General features: G+C 45.2%; 1 protein-coding gene across 1 annotated transcript in view; it reads right to left on the bottom strand.

The window, feature by feature from the left end:
• Window positions 1-630: 630 nt before the first annotated feature.
• The window catches only part of dtd1 (D-aminoacyl-tRNA deacylase 1), a 190,874-nt gene continuing 171,223 nt past the window's right edge, over window positions 631-20,281 (bottom strand). The window contains exons 5-6 of the mRNA XM_060831062.1: window positions 19,148-19,323; window positions 631-865 (exon numbers count right to left, since the gene is read on the bottom strand). Of these exons, the coding sequence (XP_060687045.1) occupies window positions 19,168-19,323 (156 nt within the window). The 3' untranslated portion in view covers window positions 631-865; window positions 19,148-19,167. The remainder of the gene's footprint in view (window positions 866-19,147; window positions 19,324-20,281) is intronic.

The following is a 20,281-nucleotide window of genomic DNA, read 5'->3' as shown; positions in this document are numbered from 1 at the left end:
GGAGTCCGTGAACCACCGCAATCTGCGGTTGCAGGGGACTGCTGCGTGCAGCACCCTCCATCCCAGATCCCCGAGAGAAAGGGGGAGGACTCCCGCGTAGAGGGCCCTCCACTGGGGATCCCCACCGCCCTGTGGCAAATGGGCACGCCAAGGCGTGTCCGGACGGTGGATGAGGGAGAAGAGGTGGACGGTGTGCAGCAGCAGTCTATACAGGGCACGCCTTTTAACGTCCTTGAACGGGACAAAATTAAAATTCCGGAGGTGGCTCAGGTTGTGGGGCACAGGCTAAAAGAGTTTCTATTTGGTAATTGGCTGATTATCAAATCTGCAGTTTCCAATCGTTCCCACTGTTTTTTTTTCTCTCTCGGTGGATTTACACAGTACAACCTTTTTATAACCCAATGTGAAAATTCAGAGGGATATGACATAAGTTATTGCTTTGATTCCTGATGGCTGCCTTTCATAGTGCCCTATGGTTAGCCGTACAGGTTCTGAATGATAACCACGTAGAATTGAATGTTGCGCCATACTTGGGAATATCACAGGGACCACCACATCCAAAGCTTTGCGGAACATGAACACTTGAAAATATGACGAAAGGCATTTTGGAAAAAAAAATCACAAAGGCGATTGGAGTTAAAGATGCACGGGGACTCATTTCTCAACAACTTTATTCGTTAGCTACATTTCAGAATTCAAAAGGTTGGTCACACTTTGGTTCCAATTTCCTTCTTCCTCTCTTGGATTATTGACATCTGAGATAATAAGTGAAGATCAATGCAGTCTGCATATTCCTTGAACTCAAGAGGGATCCATAATCCAGTGCAGTGTTCCCAAAAGAAAGTCTCTAAAAACCTGCAGCTTACTTTAGGAAAACAAAACAAAGAAAGGAATCAGTGATTGGTCCCGCACCTTGTGTTTAAAAGAACGTAGTCTGATGTGAGTCTACACAAATTGAGCAGTGGTGTATTCACCTTAGTTTAGATGTGCATTATAAACATTTACAAAAGGATCAACTAGTTCAGATCAGAAATTACAGCTTTCATAGAATCCCTGCAGTATGGAAGCAGGCCATTCAGCCCATCAAGTCCACACCAACCCCCTGAAGAGCATCCCGACCAAAACCTCTCCCATCCCTGTAAACCCATGTTTCCTGTGGCCAATCCACCCAATCCACACATTTTTGGACTATGGGAGGAAACCCACGCAGACACAGGGATGTGCAAACACCACACAGACAGTAGCTCGAGGCTGGAATCTAACCTGGGTCCCTAGTGCTGTGAGGCAGCAGTGTTAACCATTGAGCCACCACATCATCCCATTTCATTGGGTCTTTCTTTCTGTAATTCTGCTCAAAAACAAATGGACAAACGGGATTTTCCCAACTCATATTAAGTTGTCACGTATTTAAAACATGTCCCTGCTTCCCCAAAACTAGAGACAAACACACTGCAGACGCTGGGATCCAAAGTAGACAGGAGGTGGCTGGATGAACACAGCACACCAGGCAGCATCAGAAGGTGGAGAAGTCAACATTTCGGGTGTGACCCTTCTCCAAACGTCAAGTTCTCCGCCTCTTAATGCTGCTTCGAAATCTAGAAGGAGATTTTGCTGAATATCCCAGTGTCTGCTCCATTTGGGGGCTTACTCAAGTGTAACAGGATTCAAAATGGACACGGTCCTGCAATACAACCTTTCACTCTAATTCTGCAAAAATGCCAACTGCATCATCCCCAACATGCAGCACCATGCTCCTTGAAACATTTTCTCTTTTGGGATTTCAGCAACTGCATCATGTTTTCTAATTTGCCATGAAGTCACAAGGCATAACACTTGATGATTTAACCAAATCACGATTTAAATAAATAATACATCTTCAAATGATGCTTGCGTATAACTGTGCACTTTTTAAAATTCATTCACAGGATGAGCACATCACTGACTGGGCCAGCATTTATTGCCCATCCCCAATTGCCTAGAGGTCGGTTAAGAGTGAACCACATTGCTGTGGGTCTGGAGTCACAAGTCGGCCAGCAGTTTCCTTCCCTAAAGGTCATTAGTGAATCATTATGGGTATTCATAGGCATCATTAAGATCCTTAATCCATGATTTTTCTTGGATTCGATCCCTACCATTTGCTGAGGCAGGACTGGAACCCAGGTCCCCCAGAACATTACCTGAGACTCCAGATTAACAGCTCAGTGATAATACCACCATGCCGTCACCTTCTGCTTTTTGTATGCGTTTGGGTGGGGGAAGGGCGAAGGGGTGTGGCGAGAATGAGAGAGAAAGCAACTGGTGCTGGGTTAATAATTTGTTTCTACCACAGGGTATGTGGGGACGTCAGCAAGCTCGCTTAGCTCAACACCAGAATGCAATGCAGAGTAAAGCCAAGACTGTCATCTCAGTCCCTAACGTTGGTGGTGGCAGTTCATGGAGACCTTGATTCTTTCCCTTCCCAATGGAGTGATTTCTCTCAAGCTTCCTAAAGCCCATTGTCTCTCTCTAAGGGCCAGAGATGTATTTTTGGGCTATGGCTAATTACCTCACTACAGAGACCTATGGACGTTCACTCCTTACGTTTTTTCAAGGCTAAGATCATCAGGAAATCCAAAGGAAATGGGGCAGCACAGTGGCTCAGTGGTTAGTACTGCAGCCTCACAGCACCAGGGACCCTGGAGTTGACTCCCGCCTTGGGTGAATGTCTGTGTGGAATTTCCACGTTCTCCCCCCATCTGCGTGGAGTTCCTCTGGGTGCTCTGGTTTCCCTCCACAGTCCGAAGATGTGCAGGTTAGGTGAATTGGCCATGCCAAGTTGCCCTTGGTTTGGTGCATTCGTCAGACGGGAATGGGTCTGGGTGAGTTACTCTTCGGAGGATCAATGTGGACTTGTAGCCTGTTTCCATGCTGTAGGGGAATCTAATCTAAAAAAAAAGGAGTTGGGGGGGAAAGTGGGGTTGAGGTAAAAGATCTGCTGGAATCTTACAGTGTGGAGGTGCAGGTTAGAGGGGCTCTACAGTTTACATGTGTTTCTATTTCACTTCATTGCTTCCCAGGCTGTTGTATTCCAATTCAAGGGGGTGTGGGGTCAATTGGAACCAGTTACTTTATTGCTTTTCTGAGGAATAAGATTAAGGAGAGGTAGTGAGCCTCTGTCCACTCATCCCATCCCATCTGTGTGTATGTATCTGAATTATTTTTAAATATGTTCAATGGCTACAGAAAGGGAAGGGGATATTCAGCCCATCATATCTGTGCTGGGTCTCTGAAGGAATAATTTACCTCATGCAACTGCACGGTCAATTCCTCCTCGCTCTGCAAACAATCCAATTCCCTGTGAATAGACACTGCCCCCACCGGTCACAGTATTCCAGATCCTAACCCCACACTGTATAAAAAAAGATTTTCTTCATGCCACCATTGCTTTTCTTTGCCGAATACTTTAAATCTTTGCCCTCCGGTTCACAACCCTTCCACCAACGGGAGTAGTTCTGCTCTATACAATCTCTTCAAGCTTTTGAGTACCTTAATCAAATCTCACAACCATCTCTTCGCCAAAGAGCCCAGTCCCAACTTCAACGATATTTTTACACAGCCAGAGTGTCTCAAGCATGAAAGCATTTCTATGAACCTTCTCCCCACCCTCTGATGATGCTGCTCCATTAATAAGGTTATGGTGCCTTTGGCTTTCTTTGGAGAGGTCGTAAATGCAGAGACTCTGGGAGGTCTGGCTTGGGTGAGTTTTAAGGCCAGTTTTATAATAGCTAACAGATATTGCAAGGTTTAAACACTTGTACGATGAAAGGGGAGTGGCCAGCGTTCCCAGTTCAGCTTTTCTCTGGTTTGGTTTGGTGTGAGCAGTCTGGCTGTTCAGAGAAAGCAGTCAGTCAGCTTTATGAGGCTGCTCATTAAAGAAACAGTTACATGGAATAAGGTGTTCCATGCTGAATCTCTCTGCCATCTCTCTGTCTCTCTGTCTCTCTCTCTCTCCGTCCCACAAGACCTTGTGTTTGATTTTATCATTTTTTGCCAAGGGGTGTTTATGGGGATTGTTGTAGGAATTTGGAACAGCATCACTAAATTGGGATAATCTGTTGGGATTTTGGATAGGTTGTTATTCTATATTCTGATCTCTTTTGTTTTAATTGGTGACCTCATTACCACACAGTCCAGAAAAATCTGACATCTGTCCCTGCAGTGGTTCGGTGGACTGAACTTCCACTGGCTTTTCAACCACAGTAGGCAGCACTCCTATCTGTGAACCAGCTATATCATTAGCAAGGACAAATTATATTCCTTGAGCTGAGAGTTTGTCCAGTACATCTACTATGACTTCTTCACTCTTCACTGGACACTCTAACCTCACTCTACATAATTCTTGTCTCATCGTGAATTCCTGTTACCGGCACCTTTTCTGGTAATAGTCCTTCAGAGGTACATACCTACTCACCTTTCAACATCACAGATTGAGAGGATCCTGTATCTCTTCACATTGTAACCTCTTTACCAGCTGCTCCTGGCCTATGTGAGTAAACTCTACCATCACAGGTATATGGTTGAAGAAGATCTGGCACTTCCTCCTTAACCAACCTCCGACCAGCTTTTGTGCATTCTGGTATAGCTTTCTAGCCTCCACTGTGCTTTCCATTACCACTCCAACAAAATTCACTGGCTCATCCTGTTTTCCTACATCTGGTTTCCCAGTGCTTTTCCTAGCCAGCGACACCCTCATCCTGTGAATGATTTTTTTTAAAAACCCACTCTGATGAGCTCCTTTGACCTAGCGAAACCTGCACACCACCAAATCCTCCTCCATCCCCCCCTCACTCTCCCCATTCTCCACACCTCCCCACCTCCCCACCACTCATACCCGCATCCCCCTCCCTCCGAAACTCGAAAATAACTGACCAGAGCTGACCCAAATTAAACTCTCGCCAGTATTCCCCTGAACTCTCAACTTCATAATTCAGCCCTCCGCACTGGGATCATCAAGATGGTGGCAATTTGTACAAACTCCCAGGAGAGTGGAAATGGGTCAGGCCATCTGAAATAATTCCACTTTGAACCATGAAGGGAATGTTTATCATTGAATGAGTAGACTACACCCCAACCCACCCAGTCTGAAGGATGTGGTAACAGTGTCAAGTCCACTGAGAATCATAGGGCTGTACAGCATGGAAACAGACCCTTCAGTCCAACTTATTCATGCTGACCAGATATCTGAAATTAATCTAGTCCTGTTTGCCAGCAGTTGGCCAATATCCCTGTAAACTCTTCTTATTTATGTACCCAACCAGGTGTCTTTTAAATGTTGTAATTGTAACAACCTCCATCACTCCCTCTGGCAGTTCATTCCATACACGCACCACCCTCTGCGTGAAAAATTGCCCCACAGGTCCTTTTTAAATCTTCCTCCTCTCACCCTAAACCTATACCCTTGAGTTCTGGACTCCCCTACAATTAGGAAAAGACTTTGACTGTTCACCCTATCCATGCCCCTCCTGATTTTATAAACCTCTATAACCTCAGCCTCCAATGTTCCAGGGAAAACAGCCCCAGCCTATTCAACCTCTCCCTGTAGCTCAAATCCTCCAACCCTGGCAACGTCCTTATAAATCTTTTCTGAACCCTTTCATGTTTCACAACAATTTTCCTTTAGCAGGGAGACCAGAACTGAATGTAATATTCCCAAAATTCATCAAAATGTCTACCTTGAAGAGTAAACAAAATAACCCTTCATCTTTGCCGTTCATAAAAACACACTGAAACAAAATTTAAAGTCAAACTTGATGCTTTTTCCTAGCTGTAGCAGCTGTAATTGAAATTTATATTTAGTCCTTCAGGTTAATGGAGTCTGGAGGAAAGATTTTAACCTTTAGCCAATAAAAACCATCAATAGCGCACCTTAAAATAAATGCTGGTCACGAGTAGACTTTGAGCTCTTTTATCTTTCTCTCCAAGAAACAGTTACATAAATGATGAGTCAGGCAACAAGAAAAATCACTTCACATCAGGAATCCTGAGGTTATGTCACACGCAGGGCAGATGGTAGATCAAATGTTTATTTTAATTTATTCCACTCGGAGAAATGAAATGACATTTACGGGACAGATGCACACTGGCTTTACCAGACAGCATCCCAGCAGGGTGCGGAAAGGTTCAGATGTGGAAAATTAACCCTCGTGAAGGAAAGCTTTGACTCGATCTGCTGTCTTAAAATAAATGCGAGTAATGAGACTTTTGAGGATTCTTCAGGAAATCCCACCTCAGTGAGGATGGCCATGTCAAGGAGGCAGTGAGGAGGTCTCTGTCCTCCGTCTCCCCATCTCTGAAGGAGTAGAGTCATAGAGGTCTACAGCGTGGAAACAGGCCCTTCAGCCCAACTTGTCCATGGTGCCCGGTTTTCACAATTAGAACTGTCCCATTTGCCTGTATTTGGTCCATATCCCTCCATATCTATACCATTCATGTACCTGTCTAAATGTTTCTTAAATGATGAAATTGTACTCACTTCCACCACGACCTATGGCAGACCATTCCAGACACTCACCATTCTCTAAGTGAAACAATGCCCCTCCTGACTCTTTTGTATCCGTCCCCTCTCACCTTAAACCTATGCCCTCTAGTTTTAGACTCCCCTACTATGGGGCAAAGCTATCAGCTAGCGACCTTATCTATGCCTCTCAGGATTTTATAGACCTCGATAAGGTCACCCTACAGTCTCCTACACTCTAGGGAAAAAAGCCTCAGCCTGTCTAACCTCTTTATAACTGAAAGCTTGCAAATCTCAGGGCTCCATAGCCAACACTAAATGTAATTCAGTGCTTGGATAACATTTATTAAATAGTCCTGACTGTGCTAGTTACACTAGAAATTAATTGAAGATGATCAACTGGGGATTTTTGCATTTGAAAATATTTGTGATTGCTGGAAGCTATATTTATTCACATTCAGGGCACTTTTCTTCATGGAATATGTCCACACATTGCACCTTTTTTTAATAGTAAAGGGTTAGGGGGACAATGCTATATTCCCCATGGCAATGGCCAAACCAATCAGTCTACTGACCTGATCTACTGCCTGAGCTGAGCTTAATCACTTAACTAAGACTAACAGTTAACATTTCCATTGCAATCATAGTAGAATTAATCAGCATCCCCCTCTCATGCTGTAAAAATTGGTGTTCTCTTTATCAATTTTGTTCGCTTATGTCATAGCCCTGATGAGTACAAGACAAAACACTCTGACTTTGCGCCTCTTTTTAGTAACCATTAAGTTCTGTACTACCATCCCCATCCAATTAAACTGATTTCCCAAGAGAATTTAGGAGTTAAATGCTAGCTGTTCAGGTCTTCTATCTAAAGAATATATTTAGGTCATTTTGCAGACAGATCCATGATTTACCTAACAGACACTCCAGCGTACACCTCCTTGCCCACCTTTGGTAGTTGCATCTTATTTGTGTACTTCTTTGGACATCTTCCTGCTTGGAAGGTGTTCGCTATGCTTGCTTTTATTGGTCATTGCATTGAGTACGGGAGTTGGGAGGTCATGTTGCAGCTGTACAGGATCTTGTTTAGGATACTTTTGGAATATTGTGTGCAATTCTGGCCTCCTTCCTAATGGAAAGATGTTGTGAAACTTGAAAGGGTTCAGTAAAAATTTACAAGGGTGTTGCCAGGATTGGAGGATTTGAGCTTTGGGGAGAGGCTGAGTAGACTGGGGCTGTTTTCCCTGGAACATCAGAGGCTGAGGGGTGACCTGATGGAAGTTTATAAAATCACAACGGATAGGGGGATTAGCCAAGTTATTTTTTCCAGGGTAGGGGAGTCCACAAATAGAGGGTGTAGGGTTATTGTGAGAAGGGAAAGATTTAAAAGGGTCCTAAGGGACAACGTTTTCATGTAGAGGGTGGAGTGTGTATGGAATGAACTGCCAGAGGAAGTGGTGGAGGCTGGTACAATTACAGCATTTAAGAGGCATCTGGACAGGTACATGAATAGGAAGTGTTTAGAAGATATGGGCTAAGTGTGGGCAAATGGGACTAGATTCATTCAGAGTATCTAGACAAACTGGACCAAAGGTTCTGTTTCCTTGCTGTACATCTCTATGACCTCCTCATTTAAAGTCTCCCTTTAAAATTCTTTTGACTCATAACACCCCTGCTTTTGCCTGTCACCTATTGGTGTTTTAATACCTCTGTGAAGATTCAACAACGTCTTTCTACAATCAGGCACTTAATACACACTAGTTATCGTTGCTCTCACTCCAGCACTCTGTGAACTGTGTCCCTTGAGCGGGAAAATTTCCTCAATTTGGGAAGAGAGCAACAGATTTGTCCGAGGTATTTAAAATCACGAGGGGGGTTCTGGGTCAGTAAACTGGGGACTTCCCTTTTGGTGAAAGTGTCAAGGACTGGACAATACCAATTTAAAACTATCTGCAAGAGAAACCAAACACCTGGATGAAGGAAACCCCTTTGACACAACGTGTGGTTCGGATCTGGAATACACTGCCCGAGTCAGACATTACCTCACGCACTTCCCATCCCCTTCACCCAGTGGTATTTCCCTTCCTTAGAAAGGTTTCCCCATTTTTGTGATCTCTGGCCTCGACATTGTCTGGACAAACAGGGCAGCACAGTGCCTCAGTGGTTAGCACTGTTGCCTCACGGCACCAGGAGTCCAGGTTCGATTCTAACCTCGGGCAACAGTCTGTGTGGGGTTTGTACATTCTCCGTGGTTCTGCGTGAGTTTCCTCCGGGTGCTCTGGTTTCCTCGTGCAGGCCAGATGAATTGGCCAGGCTAAATTGCCCATAGTGTTAGGTGCATTAGTCAGAGGGAAATGGGTCTTGATGGGTTACACTTTGGCGGGTCGGTGTGGACCTGTTGGGCCGAAGGGCCTGTTCCACACTGTAAGAGAATCTTAGATTAGATTAGATTGGATTACTTACAGTGTGGAAACAGGCCCTTCGGCCCAACAAGTCCACACCGACCCTCTGAAGCGCAACCCACCCATACCCCTACATTTACCCCTTTACCTAACACTACGGGCAATTTAGCATGGCCAATTCACCTGGCCTGCACATCTTTGGACTGTGGGAGGAAACCAGAGCACCTGGAGGAAACTCATGCAGACACAGGGAGAACGTGCAAACTCCACACAGTCAGTCGCCTGAGTCGGGAATTGAATCCGGGTCTCTGGCGCTGTGAGGCAGCAGTGCTAATCTAATCTAATCAAACTCGGTGACCAGCTGTAATATTTTCTAGCACTGACAGGAGTTCCCCGGGTTTTTCCGAATGCAGTTGCACTGCCCAATAGGACTTTTTCTCATTTATTTCGCATGCTGTTATCATTCAAACTGGACAGATAAAGATTTGAAATGAGATAATTTGAAGTTCTCGCCGCTCAGCAGGATTTAAAAGTAATTATTTATGGGATGCAGACATCGCTGGTCTTTGAGATGGAAGCGTTCTTGCCTTGACTTGCTGCAATCAATATCTGCTTCTATAAAATAAGTCACAGACTCCTTTTAACATTGACAGTAAGATTTAAGAGATTATTTTTCCATTTGCTTGTCACTTTATCAAACCACTGGAACCTCAGAACAAAGTCCTCTCGCGGAGTATGGTTATCAGACATATGAACAGACCTTATATATGCCAGGATTGATCTTTCTCTGCACCTTCTCTGTAGCTGTAACACTATATTCGGCATTCTGATCTCTTAACCCTGATGTGCTGATTTGTCTGGTGAGCACACAAAACAACTTTTCACTGTATCTCGGTGCGTGTGCCAATAATAAACCAAATCAAATTAAAATTGCCAGGGCTCTCTGCTCCATCTTGGGATCTTGCTAATTGCTTACCTATTACTTAAGACAAAAGACCACCAAAAGGCCATTTAGGCCCCACGATCTGCTTCACCATTCGGTGTGATCCTGGCTGATCTGATAACCCTCAACTCTACTTTCCTACCTTCTCATCATTAGAGAAAAACGGTTGGTGGTGATTTAATCTGAGGGTCACCTCCCCTCAGGTGAGGGGAGAGGTTAAGAAGGGGACTTCTTCATGATGACCTCAGTCAGTGCAGGAATTGAACCCTTGCTGTTGGTATCACTCTGTATCTCAAACCAGCCATCCCAGTTAACAACCCTGTCCCCTAAAGAGACCTGTCTCTGTCAGCCTTGCATACATTCAATGACCCAGCCTCAACAGCCCTCCATGGTAAAGAATTTCACAGAGTCACTCCCCTCTGAGACAAAGACATTTTTCCTCATCTCTGTTTTAAATAGGCAAGCCCTGACCCTGAGATGACACCCTCTGGTCCTCAACTCTCCCACAAAGGGAAACAAACTTTCACCTGTCGAAGCCCCGGTGATTCTTGCATGTTTCAATAAGTCGCCTTTCATTCTTCTAAAGTCCAATGAATACCTCACCTCATAAGACAGTGCCTCCATACTGGGTAGGTAAAGGCTGAATCGTTGGGGATCTGAGGTCCATGTGTGGAATTATCAATAATGTTGCACAGGGAGAGAAGAGGGGAAGCAAGCCATTCAACTCCACACCGACCCTCCAAAGAGCATCCCACCTCCCTACCCTATCCCCATAACCCCGCATTTCCTATGCTAATCCACCTTGTACAATTTTAGGCTTGTGAGGAAGCAAACCCACACAGAGGTGTAGGGGAACATGTGCAAACTCCGAACAGACAGTCACCCGAGGCTGGAATCCAACCCGGGTCCGCAGCGCTGTGAGGTGGCGGGGCTAACCACTGAGCCACCGTAGCATGGGCTCAGTAGGTTGCACAAATGGCAGATGAACAGGAGGCAGCTTGAGGAAAATGGTGCTTTCAGCAGGGGGTAGTTGGGATCTGGGATTTGCCTGGTGAAATGCAGTCCCAAGTGGCATGGTCTAAACTGAGGCCAACAACAGAGAGGGTAAGGAGGGTAGCAGGGTAAGGAGCAGCTTAGCCTGCTTCATTAGGAGAGGTAATTCAAGAAAAGAAGTGGTTGGCAATGGTACGGTTTAAGGATGCAATGAGTTTGCAGTGCAGCAAGACGCATTATCTCAGGGGCAGGCCCTTATATAGGTTAATCACCAAAGATTGACCATACAGCCAGCCAGGCTGGGAGCACAGGACAGCGGCGCGAGATCACAAGCCTGTGACAAGGAACCCCGAGAGTCAGGACACGGTTGGGGCGGGGGGGGGGGGGGGAGAGAGAGAGAGAGAGGCAGGTGCTAAGACGCTCCACACTTTGGTAAGGAGGAGGGTGAAAAATCTGGGCTGGAGAAGCCAGTCCTTGTGAGGTCTGGGGATTACCGCTACCCGCCTGAGCCTACAAGGAGCTGAAGAACAGGCAAGAATGAAGAAAGATATTCTTACACCAGAAAGTGGTGAGGGCCTGGACTGTATTATGTGGGAGTGAGGTGGAAAAAATATTCCAGTCCGGTTTCCAAAGTGAGTTAGCTTGGTACTTGAAGAAATGCAGAGGCCTAGGCAGCAGCAAATGGGGGAGTGAGGCTAGCTAGTTTGTTCCTGCAGAGAGCTGGCATCATCTTGACAGGCCAAATGGCCTCCTTGTATGCTGTAACCATTCTATGATCTGATGTTTCTCCTGCATGGATTCTCTTCAAGAAGGTGTTCCCATGATATATTTGACAACAGCGGCTACAATGATGTAGAAATGATAAGGGTCTCGGCCTTCAATTAGAGAACCAGTCAGAGACAGGAATCGCCTCTTGTCATTTTAGGCCACATTCCACCTTGTTCCCCTCAGGCTGTTCCCCAGGACTCTAGGGTGTGGAGATTCCGCCCATCGAGAGCTGCCAAGCCTTTCGGAGGCTGGCAGCCTGACTGAACAGTAGCGCCACTGGGAGACCGAAGGATGTTGCTGGTATGACACCCACCCAAAGGTTCCAGAAGAAGAGTCCAGAGATATCTACAGAACAGGAAAAGGCCATTTGGCCCCCAAGTCTGTGCTGGTCAAAAACAACCCTCTCACTATTCCATTTCTCACCACTTGGCCCGTGATCTTGTATGCTTTGGCTTCGCAAGTGTAGATTTAAATACTTCTTAAAGGTTTGAGGGTTTCTGCCTCTACCACCCTTACAGGTAATGTGTTCCAGATACCCAACATCCCCTGGGTGAAAAGGTTTTGCCTCATATCTCCTGTAAACCTTCTGCCCTTACCTTAAAATGTACAGCCCCCACCCCTCCCCACTCAAAGAGGCTTTGCAGGATAGGAAGAAAATTCACTCTAAAATGGCAGGATCCAAGCACGTGACCTCTAACCTCCATTTTAATTGTACAGTTAGCAGACTAATGTAGATGCAGGACACATGAAGAGGGAATGCTGCAAGATAAATGCTGCTGTAGTCACAGTAATTACTTACTTCATTTAGTAAAGTGATTTACTGCTAATTACTTCCACAAAACAAGCAATAAAGGACTGTAAAACAATTCCCAACCATCAAACGCCTAAACCTTAGCCTAAATTAATTCACAAAATAAATCTTTCAGGCAATCAGACGAGAATTTCTTATAAAATCAGCTCTCCCAAGTGCTTTTATTTTATTGTTTTCATACCCAACTGTTCCATGGCTGAATTATTCTCAAATTCAACCAAAAACACCTCGGTTGCAAATCAAAATAATCTAGTCACAAAAGGGCAGGGAATCGTGAGAGAGAATGAATGGCAAAAGGCAGTAAGAAATTATGTAGGACCATAATATAATAGAATTCTTAAATAAGATGAAACAAGGTGATTCTGAGACTCAGGCCTTGAATCTAAATAAAACAAACTACGATGGTATGAGGTGTGATCTGACTATAATAGATTGGGGAATGCTCATTAAATGAGATGAATTTTCTCCAGCAGCAGAGAATTAGAGTATACAGCAACCCTGCAACACAGGAGCTTTGCAGAATCAGGCCATTCAGCCTCCCATTCTGCTATACAATTAAGTATCTTAATTCGACTCGCTCAACGTGTTCCTGCAAATTCCAACAATGCTGCTGAATAAAATCTTCCAGCTTACCAAAATCAAAACTTATTTCTCTTGTTTATTAAAAAGAAAACTAATAGCAATCTATGGACACTAATAATTTCCAAACTAAAGGTCTTTGACTCAAAGCAAAATTACCAGTCAAAGATGATTAAATTGTTGTTGATCTGGTTACTTGCCTGTGGCTGGTCTGATTCTTAACTGTTAAGTAAAACTGACAGAGGAAACCACAAGGGCACGGATGTATCAGGGTGTTACATTTGCCCAACTAGTGAAGCTGCCAGGAAGGTCCTTGCGGCTTGCATTACTCATACTTTGTAAGGTGAACCAGCTAAATGTGCTGACGGCTTGGGATCTTCACAGTAAGGGCCGTGGTCTGAAAGAAACGAGTGCTCCGTCGGTTGCTCGGGCTGTAAGAGCACTTGGTGAGCCGAGCAACTTGATCAGGAAAAGCCCAGCTCTGATCACTGGCCTGGCTACCAAAGTATTGTAAATACTGCTTTGCCTCTTTCCCCTGCCAACATTTATAGAAATGACAGAATCCCCACAGTGTGAAAACAGGCCCTTCAGCCCAAACCGACCCTCCAAAGAATAACCCACCCAGACCCATTCCCCTAACCTATTACTCTACATTTACCCCTAACTAATGCTGAAAATGTGTTGCTGGAAAAGCGCAGCAGGTCAGGCAGCATCCAAGGAACAGGAAATTCGACGTTTCGGGCATAAGCCCTTCATTCCTGATGAATGGCTTATGCCCGAAACGTCGAATTTCCTGTTCCTTGGATGCTGCCTGACCTGCTGCGCTTTTCCAGCAACACATTTTCAGATCCGATCTCCAGCATCTGCAGACCTCACTTTCTCCCCTAACTAATGCACCTAGCCTACACATCCCTGATCACTACGGGCAATGGTAACATGGCCGATTCACCTAACCTGCACATCTTTGGATTTTCAGAGGAAACCGGAGCAAACCCAAACAGACACGGAGAGGATGCGCAAACTCCATACATCCAATCGCCCAGGGCTGGAATCGAACCTGGGCTCCTGACGCTGTAAGGCGGCAGTATTAGCCACTGAGCCACCATGCCACCCTAATGACACACAGGACCGAGAGGCTATACCCGAAAGGGAAGACTGAACAGGCCGCGGTTCTTTTCTTTAGGTTAGAAAGGGCTAAGGGCAACTTGGGGAGGACGAGCGCTGATGTCCTGGGGGAGTATTTGCTAGTGTGGTTGGGGAGGGCTCACACAAAAATGGCAAGGGGGAATGGAAACATTTACAACGAGACAGAAGAGACCAAAAACTTCAAATGGGCAAACCAAATCAGAAACACGTCATCAAGATGGAGTGTGGATTAATATGTTGAGCAACCAACTAGAGAACAGGGCATCTTAGACTGGGTCTTGTCCAATGAGAATGGAGTAATTGGTAATCTAGCCTTTGGGGGAAAGTGACCATAATATTATAGAATTCTTCATTAAGATGAAATGTGACACAGCTGTTTCTGAGACTTGGGCCCTGAATCTACTCCAATGGTATGAGCTGTGATCTGACCACGATAAATTGGAGAACGCTCCTGACTACGACAAATTGGGGAACACTCCTGAAAGGGATCATTGCAGACATTTAAACAGTGCATGGAAGAACTTGAACAATTGTTCACTCCTGTCTGGCACAGATATAAAATGTGGCAAAGACGGGAAAGTGGGACAACATTGGATTCAAAGAAGGGGCATTCAAATTTGACAAGACAGTGCAGATCTAAGCACTGGGAGCAGTTTCAATTTCAGCAACGGAAGGTAAAGAAGTTGATTAGAAAAGGGAAATAGAGTGCGAGAGTTAGCTTGCAGGGAACGTATACACCGATTGTGTAAGCTTCTATAGGTATGTGAAAAGAAAAAGGTTAATGAAGACAGATGTTAGTCCCTTACAGTCAGAACCAGAGAAGGTTATAATGGGAAACAAAGAGATTGTAGACCAATTAAATTTTGGGTCTGTCTTCCCAAAGGAGCGAGCAGATAACATATGAAAAAAAAACACTGGGATCACATGGTCTAGTGAGAGAGAGGAACGATAAGAAATCAGTACTAGCAATTAAGTGGTGTTGGGAAAATTGATGGGATTAAAGCCTGAAAAATCCCCAAGCCTTTACATCCCAGAGTACTTAAGGAAATGATCCTAGAAATCATGGATGCAATGGTGGTCATCCTTTACGATTCTACACATTCTGGAATAGTTCCTATGGTTTGGAGACTGGCTAATGGGACCCTTCTATTTAAAAAGGAAAACAGGGAATTGTACACCAGTCAGTCTGACATCGGTAACAGGGAAAGTGCTCAATTCCATTATAAAAGAAGAGCAGAGGGGATTAGATTACTTACAGTGTGCAAACAGGCCCTTCAGCCCAACAAGTCCACACCGACCCGCCGAAGCGCAACCCACCCATACCCCTAACCTAACACTAGGGGCAATTTAACATGACCAATTCACCTGACCTGCACATCTTTGGATTGTGGGAGGAAACCGGAGTACCCGGAGGAAACCCATGCAGACACGGGGAGAACATGCAAACTCCACACAGTCAGTCACCAGAGTTGGGAACTGAACCCGGGTCTCTGGCGCTGTGAGGCAGCAGTGCTAACCACTGTGCCACCGTGCCGCCCAAAATGGAAAATAGATTTTACAAAAGGGTAATCATGCTTGACAAATCCACTGAAATTTTCTGAGGATGTAACTAGTAAGAGTTGATAAGGAGAAGCCAGTGGATACGGATTAGTTGAACCTTCAGAAGCCCTTCTCTACCATGCCCCTTTCAATCTTCTCTGCTCTCAGGAAAATAATCCCCATCAGTCCAATCTCAGAGAGCCATAGAGTCATCGAGATGTACAGCACGGAAACAGACCCCTTGGTCCAACTCGTCCATGCCGACCAGATATCCCAACCCAGTCTAGTCCCACCTGCCAGCACCTGGCCGACATCCCTCCAAACCCTTCCTATTCATATACCCATTCAAATCCCCTTTAAATGTTGTAATTGTACCAGCCTCCACCGCTTCCTCTGGCAGCTCATTCCATACACGTACCACCCTCTTTGTGAAAAAGTTGTCCCTTAGGTCCCTTTTATATCTTTCCCCTCTCACCCTAAACCTATGCCCTCTAGTTCTGGACTCCCCACCCCAGGGAAAAGACTTTGCCTATTTACCCTATCCACATCCCTCATGATTTTGTAAACCTCTATAAGGTCACCCCTCAGCCTCCATTGCTCTGGGAAAACAGCCCCAGCCTGTTCAACCTCTCCCTATAGCTCAAATTCTCCAACCCGGGCAATATCCTTGTAAATCTTTTCTGAACCCTTTCAAGTTTCACAACATCTTTCCAATAGGCAGGAGACCAGGATTGCACGCAATATTCCAACAGTGGCCTATCCAATGTCCTGTACAGCCGCAACATGACCTCCCAACTCCTGTACTCAACACTGTGACGAATAAAGGAAAGCACACCAAACGCTTTCTTCAATATCCTATCTACCTGAGACTCCACTTTCAAGGAGCTATGAACCTGCACTCCAAGGTCTCCTTGTTCATCAAAACTTCCCAGGATCTTACCATTAAGTGTATAAGTCCTGCTAAGATTTACTTTCCCAAAATGCAGCACCTCACATTTATCGAAATTAAACTCTATCTGCCACTTCTCAGCCCATTGGCCCATCTGATCAAGATCCCATTGTAATCTGAGGTAACCTTCTTCGTTCTCCATTGCACCTCCAATTTTGGTGTCATCTGCAAACTTAGTAACTATCCCTCCTATGTTCACATCCAAATCATTTATATAAATGATGAAAAGTAGTGGACCCAGCAGCGATCCTTATGGCATTCCACTGGTCACAGGCCTCCAGTCTGAAAAACAACCCTCTGTCTTCGACCTTTGAGCCAGTTCTGTATCTAAATGGCTAGTTCTCCCTGTATTCCATGAGATCTGACCTTGCTAACCAGTCTCGCATGGGGAACCTTGTCGAATGCCTTAGTGAAGTCCATATAGATCACGTCCACCGTTCTGCCCTCAGCAATCCTCTTTGTTACTTCTTAAAAAAACTCAATCAAGCTTGTGAGAACTGAAACTCTCCAGCCCTGGCAACATTCTAGTAAGTCTCCTCTGCACCCTCTCAGTGCAGTCACATCCCTCCTATTATAGGATTTCCAGAACTGCACACAATATTCTTGCTGTAGCATTACCAACATTTTATACAGTTCCAGCATTAACTCCCTGCTCTTAAACTGAGTGAGCAAATGCATGGCAGATGATGTATAATGTGGATAAATATGAAGCTTTCCACTTTGGTAGCAAAAACAGGAAAGCAGATTATTATGTGAATGGTGGTGGATTGTGAGAGGAGGGGGGAGTACAGGAAGTGAGCATGAAGACCAGTACATTCATTCCCGGCTATTACTGGCTTATCCCTCTGGATTCGTAAATCTAACATCAGGTTCATATATTCCCTCAGTAGACTGCTCAAAAAAATGGAACTGATCAGGAAGAAACACAAAGTGTTTTTGTACTGAGAAGGAAATTCTAGCCTTCCCTTTTTTTTGACCTAATTTGGTTTTGCTGGTGTCAACACATTCTTCTCGAGGTAAGCCATTTCTAGGCCACCTGCCTTTGTACCACTGAGACTTCAATAACAAACAGAATGTTTGTTCAAACAGGCTGAGCTCTCTGAAATATGTGATGGAAAATATATCGCCGACAGACACGCACACTCACACATACATATAGACACACACACACACACTCACACATACATACAGACACACACACACGCACACTCACACATACATACAGAGACACACACACACTCACTCCTATACACACGCACATTCACATATACATACAGACACACGCGCACGCACACACACACACATATACATACAGACACACACACACACTCACATATACATAGACACACACGCACATGCACACGCACACATATACATACACACACACAGACACACACACACTCACTCCTATACGCATGCACATGCACACTCACATATACATATAGACACACGCGCACGCACAAACACACACTTATACATACAGACACACACACACACACACTCACATATACATACAGACACACACGCGCGCGCGCACACACACACACACACAAACAGACACACACACACTCACTCCTATACACACACACTCCTATACACACGCGCATACAGACACACACACACTTAAAAGTGCAGAGAGTGCTCTGAACGCTCATCTATCTGTAACAGGAAACTTCGAGACAAACCTTTTTGTATCCTGTTTTACTCATCATCAATGTCACGTTGGACTTATAATAGGGTTAACTGGGGTAGCAAAGTAGCTCACTGGTCAGCAATGCTGCCTCACAGCACCAGGGATCCAGGTTCAATGCCCGTCTCGGGTGACTGTCTGTGTGGAGTTTGCACATTCTCCCCGTGTCTGCGTGGGCTTCCTTTGGGTGCTGTGGTTTCCTCCCACAATCCAAAGATGTGCAAGTTAGGTGGATTGGCCATGCTAAATTGTCCCATAGTGTGCAGGTTAGATGTGTTAGCCATGGGAAATGCAGGGTTATGGGGGATGGGTCTGAGTGGGGCACCCTTCAGAGGGTTGGTATGAGTTTGTTGGGCCAAATGGCCTGTTTCCACACTATAGGGATTCTATAGAAACTTAAGCTGACCTCACCTGCTCCAGTTTTAAACCAGAATAACACAGCCGATGGCTTGGTACTTCAGTGTTCCCTCTTACAATGTATTTTCTCTTTGTATGAATTCAGAAAACCCACAAGCTAATTCTGTTTGCCCTGCAAATCCCCCTCCGAGTTAAAGTTCCTGGGACAGCTTCAAGGGCTGGTTTTGGGGAAAATCTGCTGTTTTGAGTCACCCTTTCTCAGTTGTCATGGTTAAAGTAACCGGTCAGGTTGTGGTAGCGGCAAAGGGTAGCAGAGCAGCAGATATCTGGTGTGAATGCTTGGGCAAGGAGGACAGCTCTCAGTCAAGTTGACGCGCTATACTGGGCATAGAGCATGCAGGAGGAGGTGAGGGTTACTAAGGCGTAAAATACAGACTGCAATGAAATCAGGAGACACACAATGGAAGAACAGGTGCTTACCGGTGTTCTGTACTGTACATTTACGGTTCTCTTTCTGATGAGACATCTCCATCGGCACCACTACTAGCACTGGGGTCATCTTTGCTGCGTGAGGCACTTTTGTCCTTGGTGTATTCCGAAGGTACTTTAGTTCTTGTCTTTTCCTTTCGTTGCTGCTGTTTTTCCAGCTTTGTAAGCTGCAGGTACACAAAAGAGAATCTTTATTCGATAAACAGCGTGACACTTTGTCACGTGCTTCAACACCTTTGAGGTCATCGGGAGGTATCACCTCATCTTTCCTAAAGAGATGGGCAGGAGCTGGGGATCCCAGCAGAGTTCAGGCCCACAGTTGCCATGGTAATTGCTGTACAGCACCTCCCCTCCCCTCCGTCCTCACAGAGGGTGAAGACACCATTCAAACAACCTCACTCACTCTGCCATCTAACTGTCGTCTCTCATTCTCTCCCATGACCCATCATCAAGAGCAGCTCACAAACCAGCAACCTCTACCACCAACAAGGACATGGGCGGCAGGTTTATGGGAACACCATACCTCCACAGCTCCTTTTATGTCACACATATTGTCGCTGGATGGAAATCCAGGGGGTTTCTACCACAGGAGCAACATATCACCAGCACCTTCCCAAAGGCAGGTGAGGGCTGGACATTATGAGCTGTCCCATCTCGGCAGGAAGAATAGAAAAGCAATACAATATTTAAATGGAGAGAGACTACAAAGCTCTGAGGTGCATCAGGTCCTGACTGGTTTGAGGTTCAACGTACAGCTACATCAAGTGATAAGGAAAGTCAGTGGAATGTTGTCATTTATTTCAAGGGGGAATGGAAAATAAACATGCAGAAGGATTGTGTTGGGTATTAATGAGACCATGAACGCAACTTCAGATTTCTGACTTGAGAAAAGACCAGGCAAGATCTTTTCCCCAGGGTAGGAAACTAGAGGGCAAAGGTTTAAGGTGAGAGGAGAAAGATTTAAAAGGGATCTAAGGGACAACTTTTTTCATGCAGAGGATGGTGCATGTTTGCCAGAGGGAGTGGGTGGAGGCTGGAACAATGACAACATTTAAAAGGTATCTGAATGGGTATATGAATAGGAAGAGTTCAGAGGGATGTGGGCCAAATGCTGGAAAATTGGTC

The sequence above is a fragment of the Hemiscyllium ocellatum genome, chromosome 10, assembly GCF_020745735.1.
Source record: "Hemiscyllium ocellatum isolate sHemOce1 chromosome 10, sHemOce1.pat.X.cur, whole genome shotgun sequence".
NCBI classification, from domain to species: Eukaryota; Metazoa; Chordata; class Chondrichthyes; order Orectolobiformes; family Hemiscylliidae; genus Hemiscyllium; species Hemiscyllium ocellatum.
The sequence above is the reverse complement of the archived record's forward strand: the minus strand, read 5'-3'. Positions and strand labels throughout refer to the sequence as shown.